The 19,636-nt window shown below is 54.9% G+C and overlaps 3 protein-coding genes across 3 annotated transcripts; 2 read left to right on the top strand and 1 right to left on the bottom strand.

Annotated features, from left to right (window-relative positions):
- Positions 1 to 472: 472 nt before the first annotated feature.
- On the top strand, positions 473 to 3,251 carry B0H64DRAFT_460965 (DNA topoisomerase; the record flags this gene model as incomplete). The annotated part of the gene is made up of 6 exons (XM_062807483.1): positions 473 to 984; positions 1,057 to 1,254; positions 1,321 to 1,499; positions 1,553 to 1,722; positions 1,773 to 3,121; positions 3,216 to 3,251. Exons 1-6 carry the CDS (start codon positions 901 to 903, stop codon positions 3,249 to 3,251), a joined length of 2,016 nt encoding a protein of 671 aa, XP_062659573.1. The 5' UTR covers positions 473 to 900.
- Positions 3,252 to 6,496: 3,245 nt separating this feature from the next.
- Positions 6,497 to 7,606, top strand: B0H64DRAFT_442398 (putative Sin3 binding protein-domain-containing protein; the record flags this gene model as incomplete). Its single annotated transcript, XM_062806640.1, has 1 exon — positions 6,497 to 7,606. One exon carries the CDS (start codon positions 6,497 to 6,499, stop codon positions 7,604 to 7,606), a length of 1,110 nt encoding a protein of 369 aa, XP_062659572.1.
- A 3,744-nt stretch (positions 7,607 to 11,350) lies between these two features.
- B0H64DRAFT_162470 (uncharacterized protein) lies at positions 11,351 to 13,390 on the bottom strand. Its single transcript, XM_062798621.1, has 2 exons — positions 12,133 to 13,390; positions 11,351 to 12,072 (listed from the first exon to the last, which is right to left on the bottom strand). Exons 1-2 carry the CDS (start codon positions 13,295 to 13,297, stop codon positions 11,522 to 11,524), a joined length of 1,716 nt encoding a protein of 571 aa, XP_062659571.1. The 5' UTR covers positions 13,298 to 13,390; the 3' UTR covers positions 11,351 to 11,521.
- Positions 13,391 to 19,636: the final 6,246 nt, after the last annotated feature.

Here is a 19,636-nt window from a genome sequence, read left to right as displayed (position 1 = left end):
ATGCAGTTAGTTGCAACGCAGTCAGCGTGATACACATATAGATGAGTTGATTCACAAGAGGCTTTGGGGTTTAAGCTAAAAAAAGGGAAAGGGATCGGGTATGGGTTGAGGTTTGGGTTAGGGATAGGGATAAGGATAGGTAGGGAGAGGGTTTGGGATAAAGTTATGAGTCTCAGCCTATCCCTCTCCCCATCTCCATCCCATCCCTCACCCAAACCCAAACCATATTGCGAATCAACGTATGTATCAAAGTGACTACGTTGAACGTATAAGGTGGTGAGGGTCAAACGAGGCCGCGCCAAAAGTGACGGTGGGCTCTTTGTTTTTCGTTCGCACCTTAAGCCTCCATACAGAATACAAGTAATTCTCGATATTTGCAAGCTTGGCTTGTGGGTCCTCCGTATTTCTTGGAATTACTGTGCACTCGGTGTAAAAACCCTTGTTGTATTTCTGTATTGAAATTCGAGCCTCACAGGTTCACCGCGACATGACCACAAGACGAAACACGCGTTTGTGGCCGCCGTTGGCCAAGAATAAAGTCAGAAGAGCAAAGACGGCTTTTCTATCACAGCATGATTATTCTAAGGGGATAAGTGCCGTCTTGTAAATTCCGAGCCTGAGCTGTTGGAGCTGTTCTTGTTCCTTCCTTACAGTCTCGTCTCAAGCGTGTGCTCGAGTCACTTCGAGTCCATGATTTGAGTTTCAGCAAGGGGGGCACATGATGCTCTTCCAGCGCAATCAAGCAAAGGTGGGCTTTTATCGCGACTCACAAGCTTGTCGAAAAATAACAAGAACCACGAGACGGTTAGCCGCCCACAGCTTCCCCGGCTTTGGTTGCTGCTCCGATACTTTCGTTGCCATTCCAACCACTTCAACACTGCCGCTAAACCATCCGCAACCATGACGCGCGTTCTTTGCGTCGCTGAGAAGCCTTCTATTTCGAAGGCAGTCGCTGGCCACCTTTCTGGTGGTCAATACCAAACTGTGGGTGCCTTCTCTCGGAATAACTGCTGTTGCTTCACCGCGAGCATGAACATTGGACTGACATTGCCTTAGAACAACACGCGCAATACTTACATCAAAAATTACTCGTTTAACTATGACTTCGGCCCGCCATGGGGAAACTGCTCAGTGACCATGACCGCTGTGAAGGGCCATCTTACCGCTGTGGAATTTCCACCCGACTACAAACAATGGGAGTACCCACCGCCCGATCGACTGTTCGACGCACCGGTTCTGACGGTCATCCCCGATGTAAATATACCACCAGGCTTCTGAGGAAAACATGCTACTCTAGGTAGATACTGACCCCCGAGGTAGGACAACAAATCCATCGCCAAAAATATCGAAGACCAGGCGAGACGCGCCGATGCGCTCGTCATCTGGACGGATTGCGATCGAGAAGGAGAACACATTGGAAGCGAGATCAGGTCTGCGGCGAGGAAAGGCAACAGCCATATTCAGATCAAACGGGCACGGTTTAGCAATGTCGAAAGAGCGTAAGTCGACGCCCGCATTGGGACTGGCACCGCCATCCTAACCATCTTTTTAGTCACATTTTATCTGCCGCCCGACGGCTCATCGCCCTTGATGACAAGCAAGTAGACGCCGTATCGGCACGCATCGAGCTCGACTTGAGGATCGGGTATGCCTTTACCCGGTTCTTGACCCTCAACCTTCGTCCTCTGGGAGGACCCCTATCCAAGCTCACGCTCAGCTACGGTAAGACAGGCCATGCGCAGATCAACCATCCGCCGTCCTAACTGATCTAGGGTCTTGCCAGTTTCCTACTCTCGGCTTCGTCGTGGATCGGTATTTTCGGGTCAAGAACTTCGTCCCCGAGGCCTTCTGGGGCATCAAAATGATGCACGAGAGGGACGGCATCAAGGTCAACTTCAACTGGTCGAGGCATCGGCTATTTGACCGCATGTCGGTCGTCATCTTCTACGAGAGGTGCCTCACGGCCAGGACGGCCAAGGTCACCAAGGTCCAGGAGAAGCCCACCAAGAAATGGAAGCCGCTCCCGCTCACGACGGTCGAGATGCAAAAGATGGCCACCCGGTTCCTCCGCATGACCGGTCAGCAGGCCATGACCGTGGCCGAGAAGCTCTACAACAGGGGGTTCATCAGCTACCCGCGCACCGAAACCGACCGCTTCGATAAGGGCATGGACCTCCGGGCACTCGTGCGGAAACAAACACAAGACAACCGGTGGGGCGCGTTCGCGCAGAACCTCGTCGACGGCGGCGGCTTCCAACAACCGCGGCAGGGTAGGCACGACGACAAGGCACATCCGCCGATCCACCCGATCACGTACGCGGCGCCGGCGGCGCTCGACGACAGCGAGCGGCGGGTGTACGAGCTGGTGACGCGGCGGTTCCTGGCGTGCTGCTCGGAGGACGCGGCGGGGATGGCGAGCGACGTGGAGGTGGCGTACGGGGAGGAAGGGTTCGGCGCGCACGGGGTGACGGTGCTGGCGCGCAACTACCTGGACGTGTACCCGTACGAGAACTGGACGGGCACCGCCCAGCTGCCGCGCTTCGCCGTCGGCGAGCGCTTCGAGCCCGCCGAGGCCATGCTCACCGAGGGCAAGACCGGCCCCCCCGGCTACCTCACCGAGGCCGACCTCATCGCCCTCATGGACGCCAACGGCATCGGCACCGACGCCACCATGGCCGAGCACATCGAGAAGATCCAGGAGCGCCAGTACGCCAGGACCGTGGAGCGCGGCGGCGGCGGCGGTGGCGGAAACGCCGGCGCGGACGACGACGAACCAGAGGCCGCTCCCGCGGCGCGAGGCGGGCGCGGACGTGGCAGGGGGCGCGGCGGTCGCGGGGGCGGCGCACGGGGGGGCGGGCGCGGGGGCGCGGCGGGCGGCGGCCGGGGCGGCGGGGTGCGCGAGTTCATACCGACCAGCCTGGGGGTGGCGCTGATCGAGGGCTTCGACCGCATGCGGTTCGAGACCAGCCTGGGCAAGCCGTTCCTGCGCAAGGAGATGGAGCTCAAGATGAAGGCCATCTGCGACGGCCGCTCCACCAGGCAGGCCGTCCTGCGCGAGAGCCTGGGCGAGTACCGCCACGTCTACGACCAGTCGCGCGCCGAGCTTAATGTTCTCAAGGCAGTGAGTGGTTGCCCTGTTTTTGGCTTCTTGTTTTCTACTGGATCTGTGTTTTTTTTTTCTTTCTATCTGGTTCTTGGACTGACACAACCAATAGGCCTGCAGGCAATACGTCTTCCAGAACGGAGGATGACGAGTCAATCCCGCTTGTTGACCACCCCCCCCCCCCCCCCCCCCCCTTTGCCCCTCTTCCCCCCCAAGGGTAAACATGCAGTTGTGCGGCTTCGAGAATGCGGGGAATGTGGCATTCTCCTGGATGACCCCCAACCGAGGGGCCGAGGGGGGTTGACTGCGGATAAGGTGCCTCGCCTAGCCTATTCTTACCGAGATGAACGCAATGGAATCTGGCTTGAGGACACTAATACACACTAAGGCCGGGCGATCTCGCGTGGTGGCCGGGCGATCTCGCGTGGTGGGCGAGCGGGATATCATGTGGGTTGGTGGTGGTGCAGATGGATGGGGACGCGCATTCTCGGGCTGCCATAGCATCATCGCATCGCATGCATGGCCGACGAACGCATGGTGGGGGGAGGTTCCAGATCTCCCTCTTTCTCTCTCTCTCTCTCTCTCATCCGAGAACCGGATGCAGTAGTTAGCCCGCATAGTTTTGGTGAAACCCAATTACGGTCCCGCAGAAGAACAGAGCAGCCAGTCACCACGGAGGCTGGCGCATTTCTAACCACTCAATTGGGACCGTGATGCAAGAGCACGAGTGGACGGGACCTCGGGTCGGTCGGCGCAAAGCCGGTGCCACCCCCCTCTCGGGCGACAACGGGTCCGTTCAGGTCTTCGATGGGCGGGACCCACGGCGCCAACCATCCCCGCGTTGTGTGCGCTTCGTGCCCGGGACTGGCCCGACTTGTTGTTTCCGATGGGAGGGATGTCGTCCGTCCCATTGTGGAGAGTCAGGGGAGGGAAGAAGATGGCACTGATGGATACTTCTCCTCAGACCAGCGGTCGGCCCTCTCCATTTTGATCCACTTTACGCGTCGGCGGATCACTGGTGGGAAGCTGGATTTGGAGTCTGGCCCTGGATCTGTTCCCTCCCCGTCCCTTGTCCGAAGCCGCTAGTGGGAAGATCGATCTGGGGTTCCAGGTTGTTCGGGATTGTACGGTTACTGCGTGGGCCGGGTTGCAGAGCTTCACAACGTGGGGAAAGCGGACTGGATGATGGGACAGCCCTTGAACAACGACAGCTTGTGCGCCCCTGGTAACTTTACTAAGTGATATGGAGTCTGGGGGTGGCAACAGTAACGGCGGTCACGACTCGAACATTGCCCGCCATATGAGCCCGCCTCACCACATCCGTTTCCGGGCTTGAGCCCTAAAAATGTTGAATGTGTGTTGAATGTCACGAAAGATGATGATGTGGGTGTCGAATATTCCCTGTCTGCCTTGTCAGCGGGACAAAAACCCAATCCATTCATCATCGGACAGGCCGGACGGAGGGTCAGCTGGGCGTGGGAGCCAAGGCAGTGCAGCTCATCCAATCGAAGAGCCATTTTTGGTGCAGCTCGATAATCCCACGGCGCCTGTCGACAGTTAGCGGTACCTTTGTGTACTTACTTCATCCATCTTGATCGAAAAGTCGGATGCCAGGGGATATGGAACAGCTCCGATTGATTGCATTCCTCGTCTCTCGTCTTTTTCTTTCCACTTGCTTCTCTTTTCCCTTCTCTTTTTCCTCTTCTCATTCTTTTCGAGCACCGGTGAGCTAACCCAGCGAAACCAAACCCCCACAGTAAAGGCAGCACTCTTGATTAAGACCCAGTGCGGTATGATTCCTCTTGGGGAACAGTCAGCAGGACGCGACGCTTTGCGGGAATATTCGGCGATTCCTCCTGCTGCTTGCCGAATACCCCCAAAATCGATACGAGGGTCAATTGTGTAGAAGTCAATATGGATAACCATCCCCGCGAGGGCTTCAAAGTGGAACGGGCGATGCACCATCTTAATTCTCTCGGGCAAAACAATGGCATCGAGATCAGATATTTTCCTGTGGAAGCCTCCCGGGTGGCTGATCGAAACACATGACAAGGGGCTGGCTTCCAGTTGGTGGTTGGCTGGTTGAGCGAAGAAGGGACGAAAAGACACAAGGCCGAAATCTGAATTATCAGTGGACGGGACGGGGAATGCCCACAAACCACAACCTGGCAGGCGCTCTGAAACGCACACGCCGTCCGTGGCAGAATGGGTCTTCCGTCATTGCGCCGGACAGGTACATCCAGGGACCTTGATGTCTGTGATGCAGCAAAAACGGGGGCTCGCACTGTGCCCGTATCAAAGGAAACTCCACAGATAAGCGTCATTCCGGGGTCCGGACAACAAAGCGAACTTCACCGATATTTATGTTTTTGCTTTTCACTGAAACCCTAACGTTTGTGGGCGAAATTATTAGCTTGGAAAAAGCCAGAGGGATGGATTTGCAAGTAGCGCCACAGCCATCGGCCGCAGAGGGCCAAAGAAAGAGCTGAAACAGAATCTCGACGGCGAAGCCGACTGAGCCTCCGAGTCATCGCATTCCCTTTGGGAACCAGTGATTGCGCTGTGTCGGTGACACTGTGCTGCGACTGGCTCGTTCAGGTGCACACCAACACGGCCACCCAGGCCGTTTTTGTTGTCGGCCCACTGTGCGCACACCCCCATGTCACAAAGGCGGAGAGTGTCGGCTTGTCCCCTTTCGGCCCAGCATCTGCAGGCATGAGTGGACTTGGTCTGAGCTGCCCAGTGCCAACTGCGAATTGGCCGCAGCCATCAGCAACACAGTCTGCGAGGTACAGATGTACCTGCCTTGTAGTCATTGTCCATTCCCTGACCTGAGCACAAACCTTCCCATCCGGCGCCGCCCAGGCACACATGGTTTGGTTTATTACCGCCCGGACCTGCCATTCCTGGCCCTTGCTCTTTTCTCTTGCTTCTTCAAAGCAACAACAACACGACTATTTTCACACTTGACTTTCCATCGAGAGAGTCATCTCTTGTCACAGAAGATCATCCGCAGCAGCTCTGCCATTTTGCCCACCGCCCTTTTGCCCGAGCCACGTCTTCGGTCAAAAGCTGTTGAATACAAAGCTGCGCATTGCTTCAGACATTTGTGAGTGTGACTCAGTCTAGCGTCCGGTTTTGTGACGCCCCCATCTTCCCATCTTCCCATCTTCCCATCCTGTCCTGTCCTGTCTGTCCCTGGCCACCTTCATCGGTCGACGAGGACAACAACAGCGACATCGCCCAACAACAACAGCCATGGCTCGCGCGACCAGCAGCAGCCAGCGCCCCTCGATGCGCCGCACCGTGTGTGTCTCAAGAAGAAGTGCTGACACACGGCTGCGCCGCATGGCAGACACGTCTCGAAGCAAGTCGACTCCTAGAACCGTCAACATGGCAACTATGGCATCTGCTGTCCGCGATATCGCGATGACCTCCGGCCGAGACAACTTAACTGCTGTAGCGGCCCGGAGTGTCCCTGTGACAACCAACCCGACCAATCCGACCGACCTCCCGACCCCCCCGAACTCCATATCGCCCTCGCTGCCTCCGCATGGGCTCAAGGCCCAGCTGCGGCGCGCGCGGCTCGACTCGATCGATTCGGACTTGGATCTGATGGAGGGTGGGGGGGAACAAGCCGCCGGACTCGGGTCACCACCCTACGACTCGTCCGGCGCTATCACCCCGGCCATGCTGGCCAAGTTCCACCTCCCCGAGATCCTGCTGAGCCACGGCCCGCTGCCGATCCGGCATCTGATGGGCTACCTGACCACGTCGGTACCGGGCTTTGCCGGGATCGCTCCCGCGAAGGCGCGCCGGCTGGTCGTGGGGGCTCTAGAGGGCAAGGGAACCGGCAATGAAGGAGGCGGTCTGGACGGCGATGTGGAATTCATGAAGGTGGGCTGGGGCCGGTGGGATGCGAAGCAACGAGGCCAGCCTCCCCGGGGTTCGCTTTCGCGCCACGCATCACCCGGCGCCCACCCCAACAGCATACCCATCATCAAGACCCCCGGGTGGAGTACAGACCGGTCGCGCCTGGGCGCAAACCTCGGTACGAGCCAGGGCGGTTACTCGGCCGCTTTCTCGCACGACGACCGCTTTGCGGACGCGGACATGGACATGATGGACCACGAAGCCGACAAGATGTCGCTCGACGGCTCCGGGTCCGCGTCATGCTCCGAGGCTCCGGACGACGACGAGATGCGAAGGCATAACGACGACCCGGAAGACGCGACCGACGACGAGGACTGGGCAGCTGTCGGCGCCGCGGCACTCCGCGCATCGTCGTACCAGACCCAGTCCAACCAACAACAATCCCCTTTCAATAATGTACATACTTTCGGTGGCGGCGTCCGCTCCTTCTCGGCGGGCATGGCGCGCGCGCCGCAGCTGAGCCCGTCACCCCGCAACTTCAACTTTCCAGCATCGGCGCTGGGAGTCGTGGCCGCCGACGCACAGGAGCGTGAGGCTGTCGAGGCTCTTCTTAGTCTTGGGTCTATGTAATACCACAACAAACAAAACAACAACACTCTATGCATGGCATGGCGGCGGCGTTTTCAACAAAAGGGGCTGGGGCATCATCTTCTCTTAATTATCATCATCGTCGGCAACAACACAACCATCGCCGGGCGTGGGTATGGGATCTGGGATTCGGGTTTTATTAAGGAGCTGGCTAGCTCGGGAAATCCCCTTGGTTTCACGGTTTCGGCCCGGTTTGGTTTGGCTTCGGGATTGGAACATCAGTTGAGGCGGCGCCCTCTCATCGGCGCGCATACATACCCGTCGGCTCGAGCCACAAGGCGTCTGCTTATCCGATCACGAGGCGTCATGGCGTCGTTCTCAGTTACGTGCCTGCGTTCATCATCGGCAGGCTGACCATCTCAACTCTTCAATCTCTTCAAACCCGAGGCATGGTTTTCAGCACTGCCCTCGATCAACAAGCATCGGTCTGCGAGCCGAATCGATCACATTATACGCCTTGCCAAGGACGACATCTCATTTTTCGGCTGGCGTCCCATCACACTCGCCATTGCGATCAACGGCTCATGACCGGCAAAAAAACATCATCTTTTATATACCATTTTTGTAATACATGAGGGAACGAAGGTTGACTCGGTCAACCAAATGGGAGGAATGAAATAAAAACACACCAAAACAGGTCTCGAGACTTGGATTACTTCTTCTTTGCGAGCTCGGTCCTGGTGGCCGCCCTTCTGAAGAATGGGAGGGCGGTCATGCACTTATCTTTTTGTATTCACTTGATGAGTCGATTTGGAACTCTCATGTTTATTTACATATACCCCGTTTCTTTATTGTTCTCTCGAATTCTGGCTCGTACCGCTCAAACCAGGCGTCATCACGGCTGGGCTCCGTTGACCTGGGCCGGGTGTTATCGCCCATGGGGGGTCGGGTTTGGGTTCCGGAGCGTCGTCCGGGTCGGTGGCGGTGGACTATCACAGAAAACGGGCAGCTGGCATCGGGTTGACGGTCGGTTGCCCATGGGTTTTATCCCACTTCTGCTTCGGCTAGGCCTGGGCCCGGGTCACGGGAAGGAGGATGTTGTCGGGGAGAGGAGAAGCAGCCACATGGGACAGGAGCATGACCCATGGCCGGTCATCCGTCCGGTTCTTTCTTTCCTTCCACGCCCTTGCCGGGCAAAGGACAGGATGGGAGATGATAGCCCTCACAATAATATACAAAAACAGTAAACCGCGCATGACAGTTCTTGTTCGTGAATGCTGGACCTTGTGTGTACTCGTGCCAGGTGTTCATTAACTCCTCGTCTAGAGTCTGGCGAATTTCAAGACCCCGTTAAAAACACACAACTGTCAAAACAGTGGTGGCCCTCTAAACAGAATCTATACACATCAACAGTAACTATACGACCACAATAAGCTCTGGCAAGGCAACTTGTATTCTGTTATACACCATAAAAAGACATGTACTTGATTTAACGAGAGTGGAAGAAGCATCACAGGCTCCACCCCCGAGTTTCTTAACACTGGCCGGCTGTTAGCCTGACTTCTGGACTGTCCCAGCGGGTGGACAGGGTGATCGTGGGTATATTTTGCGGTTCTGTGACAGGCCCCCGGTTCACCCGGTGTATTCATCTTGTCTCAGCATCCATTTGTTTCAACTTGCAGGGAATGTTATCACAAGCATGTACTCAGCATTCTCTCTTATTTTCCGATCATAACTATAAGCGGCAGAATATGCTGGGAGTGTGATCCAGGGAGGGACTTTATAGTCTTTCGTTGTTGTAGAGTGGTCCAGAGTTCCTTCACACTACCAGCCGTTCCTCTTTAACATCACGGGGCCTTGACTAGAAACATCGACCGGGAACAACAATGATAGCAGTGTGAATATGTACGACAAGTGGGTGTAGCGCCCTAATGTAAGCACTTTGTCATGATGACGGTGAAATCTAACCCAGTAATACCAGAATAAGGTGCTTACGTGTATGCAAATTTGCATCGTGATCTTGCTATAACCATAGGCGTATATTTCCCTGGTACCAAGAGAAGGCAATCACTACAGTACCAGGCTTTATCAGGGGGGCACTGATGGCGCTACATTATGGACATTTGGCAACTGCAAGGTCTAGCGTCCGGCGACCGTGTTGACCTCTCCCCGGTCACCATCGTAAAGGGGGGGCCGCAGTGCCAGTTCTTGAATGGGGAGCTGAGTCTGACGAGTCCGGTCGGGCAACTGGACCTGGGTAGGACGGGTGAGGTTGGGCTCGGTTGGGGTGTTGCACAGTCGGGCAGTGTCTCTTGCCACAGGATTGTCCCTACTATAAGTGTCTACAAGTATGTACATCTGTGTAACACACCCGTACATTGGCTTTGCGGAGACGGCATGTCCTGCGGGAGGCCCGACGAATCAGCACATCAGGGTAGCGAGAGACCTGGTTGATACCTACCTACCTCTCGCAGGTCGACTTTGCAACGGCCCGAGTGTCTAAAGTTACACGGTAGTTATACATTGATGGGGGCGTTAAACAGTAGAGTTGCGTTCTGCCGTAAGCGTTTTGGATATTGGGATTTTCCCTCTCTTCGAGTCACCCTTTTAATTAGGGTGCCGATCCGCTCTGCCGAAACAGTCAGGAACGGGGTGTAGCTGACTACCCTCACCCGAGAGTTGAGCATTATTTGCATAGCCTTGTTTCGTCGAGTATAAAATTGTTTTTAGATCTATCACCGAGGGATGTCGCATATCGTCTCGGATTGCCGACTTCCCCATATGCTTCGAGTCCTATCGAGCGGCGGATGCAGAACCGACTACCTAGCTCTAGTATTAGTTCAGTAAATCCTGTACCGTACCTAGTTACCCTGGTTTGGATCTCCTGTTTAGATATCACTAGTCATGACACTGTCGCGTGCTTGATCGTCACTCGGATCGGCTGGATGCTTGATGCTTAGCTTTTGCCTCCGATCCAAGTGCCCAAGCCAGTGTATCCTCGCATACATGGCCTTGGTATGTGTGCTAAAAAGGGTTGAAAGGGTATCAAGAACGGTAGGTAAATACGGATGAAAGTGCATGGTGTGGCCGTGTGAAATGGTCTTGAGACTTGATAACTTAGTAAAGAACAAAACACAGGCCTGGGAGAGGACTGCCGTAATCGAGTTGTAAATACTCGCGCATGTATTGGTGACTTTTAGTGAATATAGCTAGCTAATTGCTCTGGGAACCGCCTTGTCATAGCAGACCAACCGCAAACATGGGCTCGGGACACAGGCAGAGATAGGATGTGGTAGCCTAGGGTTGTGTCAGAATCTTCGTAAGCATACAAGGCACTTGGGGGCTTTTTTCTAGTAATTGTTCCTTGTTGTGATATGAGGGCGGCCGTATGTTGAGTGTCTGGATCGCGCGCTGGCATTTTGACTCGGACAAATGCAGGCATCTCATATCCTCTTCTAACTTGCGCAAGAGAAAGGCACACATCACTTCGCAGCTGCAAGCACTATTGGTTTCTTATCTAGAATCACCGCGGAGGGGACCGGAGCAGAGGCCAACACCGTCAACTGAGCCCATCACTGTCGGGACCACACCGGAGGAGACCCGCACTCACAGATGATAAGAGATGTACTGAGTGGATATAATTCCCCAAGTCCAGACTGACTGTCGATCGCCAAACTTTCATTCCTCTTTCTACGCAACTAAGTCAATAGGATACCGCTTTAACCGCCCATTGATGGTCCGGCCGCGTTCCATTCCCACCGGAAACCCTTGCCTTTGATTATTCTGAGGCACCTATATTCTCCGCACGATAACCAGGTGTTTCCTCTCCTTTCTCGCTTTGCCTGAAATTTCGACTATCTCCTCCGCGGATAAGCCGTTTATTCAACGAGACGGCATCGCCCCAACTACAGCATCCGCGTTTATCCATTTCGTATATAACTCAACCTCTCCACAGCCCTATGGTGCCCCATTCTCTTTCGTACCATTTGTCTTCGGCTTATCCATCTCGTCCCGGCACCGCCGACACACGCACAGCCCACCCAAACTTCCCTGGGCCCACTCCCTCCGCTGTTGGACCGGCAGATTCACGTCACAGTAATGGTTCAGGATCTCTTCACCCGCCTTGATACCGCCTGGCTGGTTTCCGATGACCCGAGTCTCGCGCGCCCAAAGGACCATGCGCCCGCCCCATTCCCAGGTGACGTTGGGGTTGCAATCGTGGTTTGCGAGGCACCAGAAGGGATGGACTGCGGCGACATCCGGGCGGCCGTCACGGGGGTTTTTCCTTGCCGAGGCGGTGCCGCGGAACTTGGCGTAGGCCGTGTTGAAGACCCAAAGATCGTGCTTGTCAAGGGTCGCGTAAATGTCGATGTCCATTTTTTCGAGCATGTGAAGCGGAATTTCGACGTTGTACTTGAAAGAAAAAGGCAGCGTCCACTCGGGTGGCGGCTGGTCGGTTATGGAGCCGTCGACGTCGTTCAGGACTACAGCCACGAAGTCCCCCCAGACTGGAAACGATATTAGCTCTCGCATTACATTGAAAAATTTCAGGAGGATGGTCAACATACTATATTTGATCTCCTTGATCTCCAAGGGGTGGATCTCCTGGTGCGCCGACATGGCAAGGAGACGTGCCAATAGTAGTAAGTAGAGCGATTCGTCGATATCTCTAGCTTTGGGGTCCTTGGCAATTGAGTCAACGTCCTTGTCACAGACGGCAGGATGGTACTGCTCCTGGGCCTTGGTGAAGCAGAAGTCGTCGCAGAAAATAGTGTCGTGACACTCGGGACAGCTCACAGCCTTGGAGTTGCTCTGGAGAGGCGGTAGCTCCGTCCCGCAGGCGTCGCAAGCCGATTCCTTGTGCCGGTTGTTGGCGGTTAGGAGCGAATACTCTTCCAAAACGGGCTCACCGGGCCCGATATCTTGCTTTGCAAAGAGACCCAGCTGATTGCAGTAAGGAATAATGTCGAATCCGTTAGTGTTGGTCTCGTCATCGAGCAACACTGGGAGATTTGAGACTCTGACTTCGCACTTGGGAGCCATTTTGGAGAGGTTATTATTGAGAAACGAAAGAGAGTCTTTGGCGAAGCGGTCGGGCTCGTGGGTGTTCCAAGGATACACCTCCCGGCGCACGAGACCGCGGTCGGGCAGGTTGTTGATCCCGATGGGCTCGTCGTGGTCCTTCCGCAACCTGCGTCTGGCAACTTGCTCGATGTAACCCTTGATTTCATCGAGCTCCCTGTTATGGGGCACCATCTTGAGACCCCTTTCGCAGAACTCGAGCGCGCTCTTTAGGCAGCCGCAAAGCAGGAGGCTGAGTGAGATGATCTGGAAGCAGCGGACCGAGGCAAGGTTTGCCAGCAAGTTAAACTCTCCCGCATCCTCGACGCCGTCACCGTCGACCAGCCGGTCGAGGTCGTCAATCAGCCTCCCATGGTTGAGCACCTCGGGGCAGGGGATGGTCTTATAGCCCTGGAGTGCTTCCTTGGCCTGGTCGTGGTACTCGAAGCTTTCATCGCGGACTTCGTCAGCTAGGAGCAGAGCACGATAGGCATCGCCCACGGCGAGGTCCGGATAGGCAAGGTCGGAGTAGACAACGGCCCGCTGCAAGTAGAGGATCAAGTCGTAGGGGGACTCAGCCAGGGCCTCAGTCAGCTGCTGGCGGCGCTCCAATAGCGGGCCCCGGGTTGATTCTTGGTCGTCCGTGAGGACCGAAGGCGAGGAGCCGTCCATGACAAGGCGGCCGTTGGTTTGTAAGCGTGAGATGTGCGTGCGAGTGTGCAACTGGGAGTGAGTGAAAGTGGGTTGGGTTGGCCGAAGAGGGCAGGCAAAGGCCAGAGGCCTTGCGGGTCCCAACGGAGCCACCTATTCCTGGATGGTGGTGCGACCGTTGAAGACACACGAGATGGAAAGGGATCGATGGAGACCGTGCGTATCCCACGCGTACCCGTACCCAACGTGCAACGATCGTGGGTGCGGCAAGGTTGTCCAAGGGTCGAAGGACAGGGTAGGGGGGAAGGTGAGAGAGACTGGGAGAGGAGAGAGAGACCTTGCGCCTGCGACTCGAGTTTGGGGACCCAGTGTGCTCCCGGGTTGACAGCGAAGTTCTTTCCCTCTTCCAGCTGCAGATGCGAGGAAAGAGCGGAGTGGAACTGCAGCCTGGGTCAAGACGGCCGCAGGGTGACGGGAAAGGAAGCCGCGATATGACGATGGTGGCCCAGCCAAGTCACTGCCCTAATGAACCCCGGCAGCACCCGCAGAAATGTGACGGAGTTTAAAAAACGGCGGCCGCCAAGACAGGGCAGTTGCAGGAACTTGCAATGAGCAAGAGGAAGGTAATGGCAGGTATTTAGGGTGCAGGTGCCACAGGGGCCCGTAATACCTTGATTTTTTGCACATTGTGTGTCTGGCGTCCCTCCACCCCTAAAGGCTCGCGTTTGGATGAACAAGCCAGCATCCCCCAGGTCGGCAGCATTTGGGGCAATGCACGAAAGGGAGATGCACCACACCGGTGGACGCACCCGTTGCTGCTCCCCGGACCCTTTTGCGTTGGGCTAAGCCCCAAGCGGGCACAGAACACCCGCAAAAGTTGGCTGCGAGAGTGACGTTCTCGGGTGCCGTCATCGTGCTTGACGCACGTCTGCTGCACTGACGCCCGTCGTCCAGGGCGAGCTCCACGCCCTGGTCCTGTGGAACTCCGCTTCCTGGACTCACGACATCGTCATGGTGGCTCGGGCACTATCCCGAGTGGTCGACAGAATCTTCCAGATGCCCAGCCCCGGGCATATGACGGCAATTGCACATTGATCGCAACAAGCGGGCGTTTTGAACCGGTGGTTCGGGCTACCTGGTATTCCCCCTTTCGCTCCTTGCGTTGCTGTCACAGTCCTGTCAGTGTGGCAGGTGGGTGGTCTCGAAGCTCAAAGACTCTGGGACCCTGGCTCCACTGACAGCCCTTGTGCAAGGTAGCATCATGCGCTAAAAACAGGGTTCACACCCACCGAATCAGCGGCATTTCGGAAGCTCAATGATTCTCGGGCTCCCCCTGGGCAAAAAAACTGATACACCAAAACCATCACCCACCATTTCAATATATTGCAAATCAGTCAAAACGCGGCCAAATTTATTGATTTTAAGTGTATTCTAATGCCCTGTTATAGCTCCCTCCATTTCAATACAGTCCTTCAATATCTGTAGGATCTGATCCACCCAACGGTTGATAGAGGCTTGTTGAACTATAGCCCAACCCTCCTCTATAAGCTCCTTAACTATTCTATCCTCCTAACAAGGCCGTTTATAAATGTATTACTTCGGTAACTACTATACCTTTTCTATAGGTATAAAGTCTAGGCTTAATAGGTAGTTAAAATAACTATTAAGGCTGTTTTCCTTTTTCTATCTAGTTACTATGTTATTTCCCTTCTTCCTACTATAGCTAGAGTTATTATCTTCCTCTAGAATAAAGGAATAGCTATCCCAAAGCTAGGAACCTACTATAGGCTCGAGGATTTGGTTATAGTAGGCTAATATTATTATCTTACTATTATTATTACTAGAAACATTATATTAAACTAAAGGGCTTTTAAAATTATAGCTAATAATACCTTAATAATAGAGCTAACGAAGATCCTTTTCTTTTAAAACCTCCTTTTTAACTATATAGTTAGGGTAAAACCTTTCTTAAAGCCTTTAAAAAACCCAGATCTTTCTTTAAAGCCCTTAGCTAAAGTAGCTTTTATCCGAAAATCTAATATAATACTAAAACTTTATATTAGGGTACCTCTTAAATATAATCCGGCTATATTCTACCCATTTTTCCTTTAACTAGCTGGAGCAATACTACTTCTCGCAAGCAATATACCTCTAGAAGTTTAGTTCCTTAAAGGTATAGCAAACAGTTCGGCCCAAAACTTTAATATTAAGGCCGGCTATAGGTAGAATACCCTCCTAAGGAAGAGTACACCTATCGAAGCTACCCTTATCAATATACCTCTCAATTTATATAAGGGCTTCGTAATCGAGCTTCTTCTTCCGTCTATACGTTTCAATATAGTTTAAGTAAAAGGTTCGGGGTTCGAGGGTCGAATCGTCAAATTCGCAAAGGATTCGATAGCCGGTTGTATGGCTAACCCTATAGTGTTCGAAAACAGCCGCCTTTATAAAAAGTCTTCTACAGCCCAGGTAGCTAGTAGAACGAAGAAAATCGATAGTACCTGTGACGAGAAGCAGATATTCCATGGGGTCAGGCCACCAGTCAATACAACTATAATATCGAAACTGAAACAAAGAGAAAAAGAGAGGTGGTGGGATCGCTAGCGATCGTTTCGTGGGGAAGTAGGGCGAGGCGCTATGCGCGCTAACCCCGATTGAGCCACAGTGCCATCACAGGCAACCACCTCTCGTGACAACCCCCCCCCTCCACGAAAAAGCTCGTCCGCGGGCTTTTGCTCGGAAAAGGTCCATCACTTTTTCTTCCTGTTGGATCGCCTCAACGGCGCGCCCACCATGACTGGTTCGTTGTCATCCTCATGATCCGCCGCGAACTCGTCGCGTTCGGCCATTTCCAACCATATTTGCAATCGTGTGGGCGGGCCAGACTTGTCGGGGTTCGCGTCATGGAACTGTTTCAACGCTTCCGGCGAGTTCTTGAAGTCGGCCGCGGGATACCATTCGGGGTCGGCTGCCCAGCCCTTCCAACGGACTTGGTACTGCAATTTTCCATAGTAAACACGGCTCGCCAAGAGTTGTTCGACCTCCCATTCCATGTCTTGATTCGGACCAACCTCTTCGGCATCCGGGGACTCGGGTGCTTGGCCAGGAAGAGGGTTGTTTAGGTGTAATCGTAGTCGGTCGGGAGGGAACGTGTCGGTTCCCTTCCACGAAGCTGGGACTTCCAAACGGTACGCGTGGCCAACCTTCTCGATGATGCGGAAGTGCTGCCGCGTAACGGGGAAATCGAGCTTATCGCTGGGTCTGCTCGTCATTTCGGTGCGCTTGATGATCACGACGTGGTCGTCGACGTCGAAATCTGGTACGCGGCGATGTCGATTCGCCTGCTCTGCTTGCTTCTCCTGCGCTTTAAGGATGTTGGACCGCGCGAAGTCCCCAAATTCCTGGATCTGGCGCGCCCTCCGCTGGGCCTCTTCGCGATTGAGACGCTCTTCGTGCGGCAGATCTGTCAGTCCGGTTCGTGATTCCCAGTCGAATGGTAAGGGCATCGCGAACCCAAACATCACTTCGTGGGGCGACAATCCGGTGCTGTCGTGCGGGAGGCTCGACTGTACCGCGTCAAGAGCTGGGATTGCCCGGGACCAGTTGTCTTGGTAATGGCTTACAAACGGTCGTAACCGTTGGTTAATATACTGGTTAAGGTTCTCGACTTGGCCCGCGGTCTGCGAATGACCGGGTGTGGCCAGTTTCCAATTGATCCCCAGAATCTTTGACAGTTCGTTGGTAAAGTCGGCTCGAAACTGCGGCCCCTGGTCACTGATGACCTCCATCGGGAGACCGTAGACTCGATACGGGCCTTCATAGTACATCTTCGCCGCATCGCGAGCCGTGGCTCCCTTCGTGCAGGGAATAGTCCATGAAGCTTTCGTGAGGCGGTCAATCATGACCAGAGCGTTGTCAAATCCGTACTTGTCTTTCGGAAGTTCGTTGAAATCCATCACAACGCTCTGCCATGCTCGCTGCGAGGGGGGGATTGGGTGTAGCAATCCGGGGGTCTTGTCTCTCGGGTGCTTCGCGGCGCGGCACACACAGTTAGCGATATACTGATCGATATCGCTGCCCATTCGGGGCCACCAGTACCGGGTGTTGATCAACTTGCGCGTCTTGTTTATGCCCGGGTGGGCGGTCGTCAAGCGCGAGTGTGCCTCAGTAATGATGCGGGTCCGCAGATGGTTGACGGCTGGGACCACCAATCTACCGCTCATCAACAGCAAGCGGCCATCCAGGAGCGAGTATTCGGAATCCTGCTCGCTGCGGGCCTTCTCACGGTATGGCTCCAACTCCAGGGCAGATTGGTTGTAACGGAGGAGCTCGTCGATGAGCTCGAAACCCGAGTCTGCGGGCGCCTCTATCTCCTCGTCAAGCGCCATCAACTCAACTTCAAGATCATCAGTGCGGGTTGCTGCGCCATCCTCCAGCACGGGGGTGAAGATTTGCAAGGTGCGATAGGCTTCCCTCTTCGCCTTCTGCGTCACTGTATCCTCGCTCTTGCGGGAGAGAGCGTCTGCCGCAGCATTCTCTTTGCCCGGCCGGTACGTGATTTGGAAATGGTACTGCGCGAGCAGCTCAGCCCATCCGGCTTGTCTAGCGTTGAGCAGGCGCTTCGTGCCAAAATACTTCAACGCTTCGTGGTCCGTGATGATCAGGAACGGGTCGTCCCCTTGGAGGCCAACAAGCTCGGCTCGCCAGCACTGCAGCGCGCGGATCACCGCCAGGAGTTCCTTGTCATGGATATGGTAGTTGTGTTCCGCGCCGTGCATTGTCTCTGAGAAAAAGGCGATAGGATGCCATTCGCCGTCCGGCTGTTGCTGGGTAAGTACGCCTGCTACCACTCCCTGTGACGCGTCGGTTTCGACGCGGGTTGGCTTGTCGTGAGAGAAATGGGCTAAAACAGGCGCGTTAAGTAGCCGGTCTTTCAGCTCCTCGAAGGCACACTGGCAATCCGCATTCCAGTCAAATGGTACGTCTTTCCTTGTGAGGTTGTTTAGTGGGCGCGCTGTTCGACCGTATTCGCGAACGAAGCGTCGATAGAAGTTGCAGAAGCCAAGGAACGATTGGACTCCCTTGACAGTAGTCGGCTGTTCCCAATCCCGAACAGTTTCAATCTTCTTTGGGTCGACAGCGATGCCGTCGGTTCCAATAATGAATCCCAAGAACTTGGTGCTGGTGACGTGGAATTCGCATTTATCGATGTCGGCCTGTAAGCCCGCCTCGCGGAGGCGCTCCAGAACCTTCCCGACGTGCTCCTTGTGCTCCCGGAGGTTGTTCGAAAAGATCAGGATGTCATCGATGTATGCGCTACAGAAATCGTCCAAATAACCCATCAAAGTGTTGTTGATGAACCGTTGAAAGGTCGCTGGGCCGTTGGTCAAGCCGAACGGCATCACTTTGTACTTGTACGCGCCGTATCTCGTGCGGAACGTTGTGAGTTCTTCGTGTTCCGGGTTGATCCGGATGCGGTGGAAGGCTTGGCGAATATCGATCTTAGAAAAGATTTTGGCTTGGGAGACCCGCGCCAGAGTCTCGTCGATCAGCGGTAATGGGTACCGGTCCTTCCTTGTGATCGCGTTGAGCTTTCGGTAGTCGACGCAGAAGCGTAGTCCACCGTTAGCCTTGATCGCGAACAGGATGGGCGCGGCCCACGGGGAATCGCTTGGTTCAATGAAGCCTTTCCGCAGGTTCTCGGTGATATATTTCCGAGCGGCTTCCAATTCCTCCAAAGAGAGCTTGTACAGCGGCGAATATCCCAGATCCTCCGGCCTGCCAGTGACATCGATCTTATGGTCGACTTGCGGGCGGTATGGGGGCATATCGTCGGATTCCGCCTTGCTGAACACGTCGAGGAAGTCATGGTACTCGCTCGGGATCGCGTTGACTGCTTTCTGACGCAGGTCGTGATCATCTCGGGGCATCGACTCTGCGAGCTTGTCCTCAATCATCCTGTCGATCTCGTGAAGAGTGACGCAGCCGGTGGGCAGGTTGCGCGCAATCTGCCTGAATGCAATGGCACCGATAACGGCCATATCGGGTGGGCGATCCTTGTACCAGCCGATGCTATCCCTACGTAGAGTGTACGGTCCGTATTTATCTGTGCCACGCTTGTAGTCGATCGCGGGTTCCTTTCGCCGAACGCGTGGTTTAGGAGGCTGCTCCTTTGGCGGGGGAGGAAGGCCTTGCAGCGCGCGCTGCATCTTCTGCTGTTCAGGGGGATCGAACCGAACGGTCTTGGGTATCGGGTCGGATCGCGATAGGAGGTGGGTAATCGGGGACGCAGATGACGTCGGCGGCCGCGGAACAGGCTGGCGGCTCGCCTGCGCTTCCAGCTGTGCGATTCGCTGCGCG

Source organism: Chaetomium fimeti, assembly GCF_033439085.1.
Source record: "Chaetomium fimeti strain CBS 168.71 chromosome Unknown B0H64scaffold_4, whole genome shotgun sequence".
Taxonomy (NCBI): domain Eukaryota; kingdom Fungi; phylum Ascomycota; class Sordariomycetes; order Sordariales; family Chaetomiaceae; genus Chaetomium; species Chaetomium fimeti.
The sequence above is the reverse complement of the archived record's forward strand: the minus strand, read 5'-3'. Positions and strand labels throughout refer to the sequence as shown.

Coding starts and splice junctions, on each gene's coding strand:
- B0H64DRAFT_162470 (XM_062798621.1), bottom strand. CDS start 13,297: ATGGACGGCTCCTCGCCTTCGGTCCTCACGGACGACCAAGAATCAACC. Junction 12,073..12,132: donor GATCAAGGAGATCAAATATA/GTATGTTGACCA, acceptor TATCGTTTCCAG/TCTGGGGGGACTTCGTGGCT.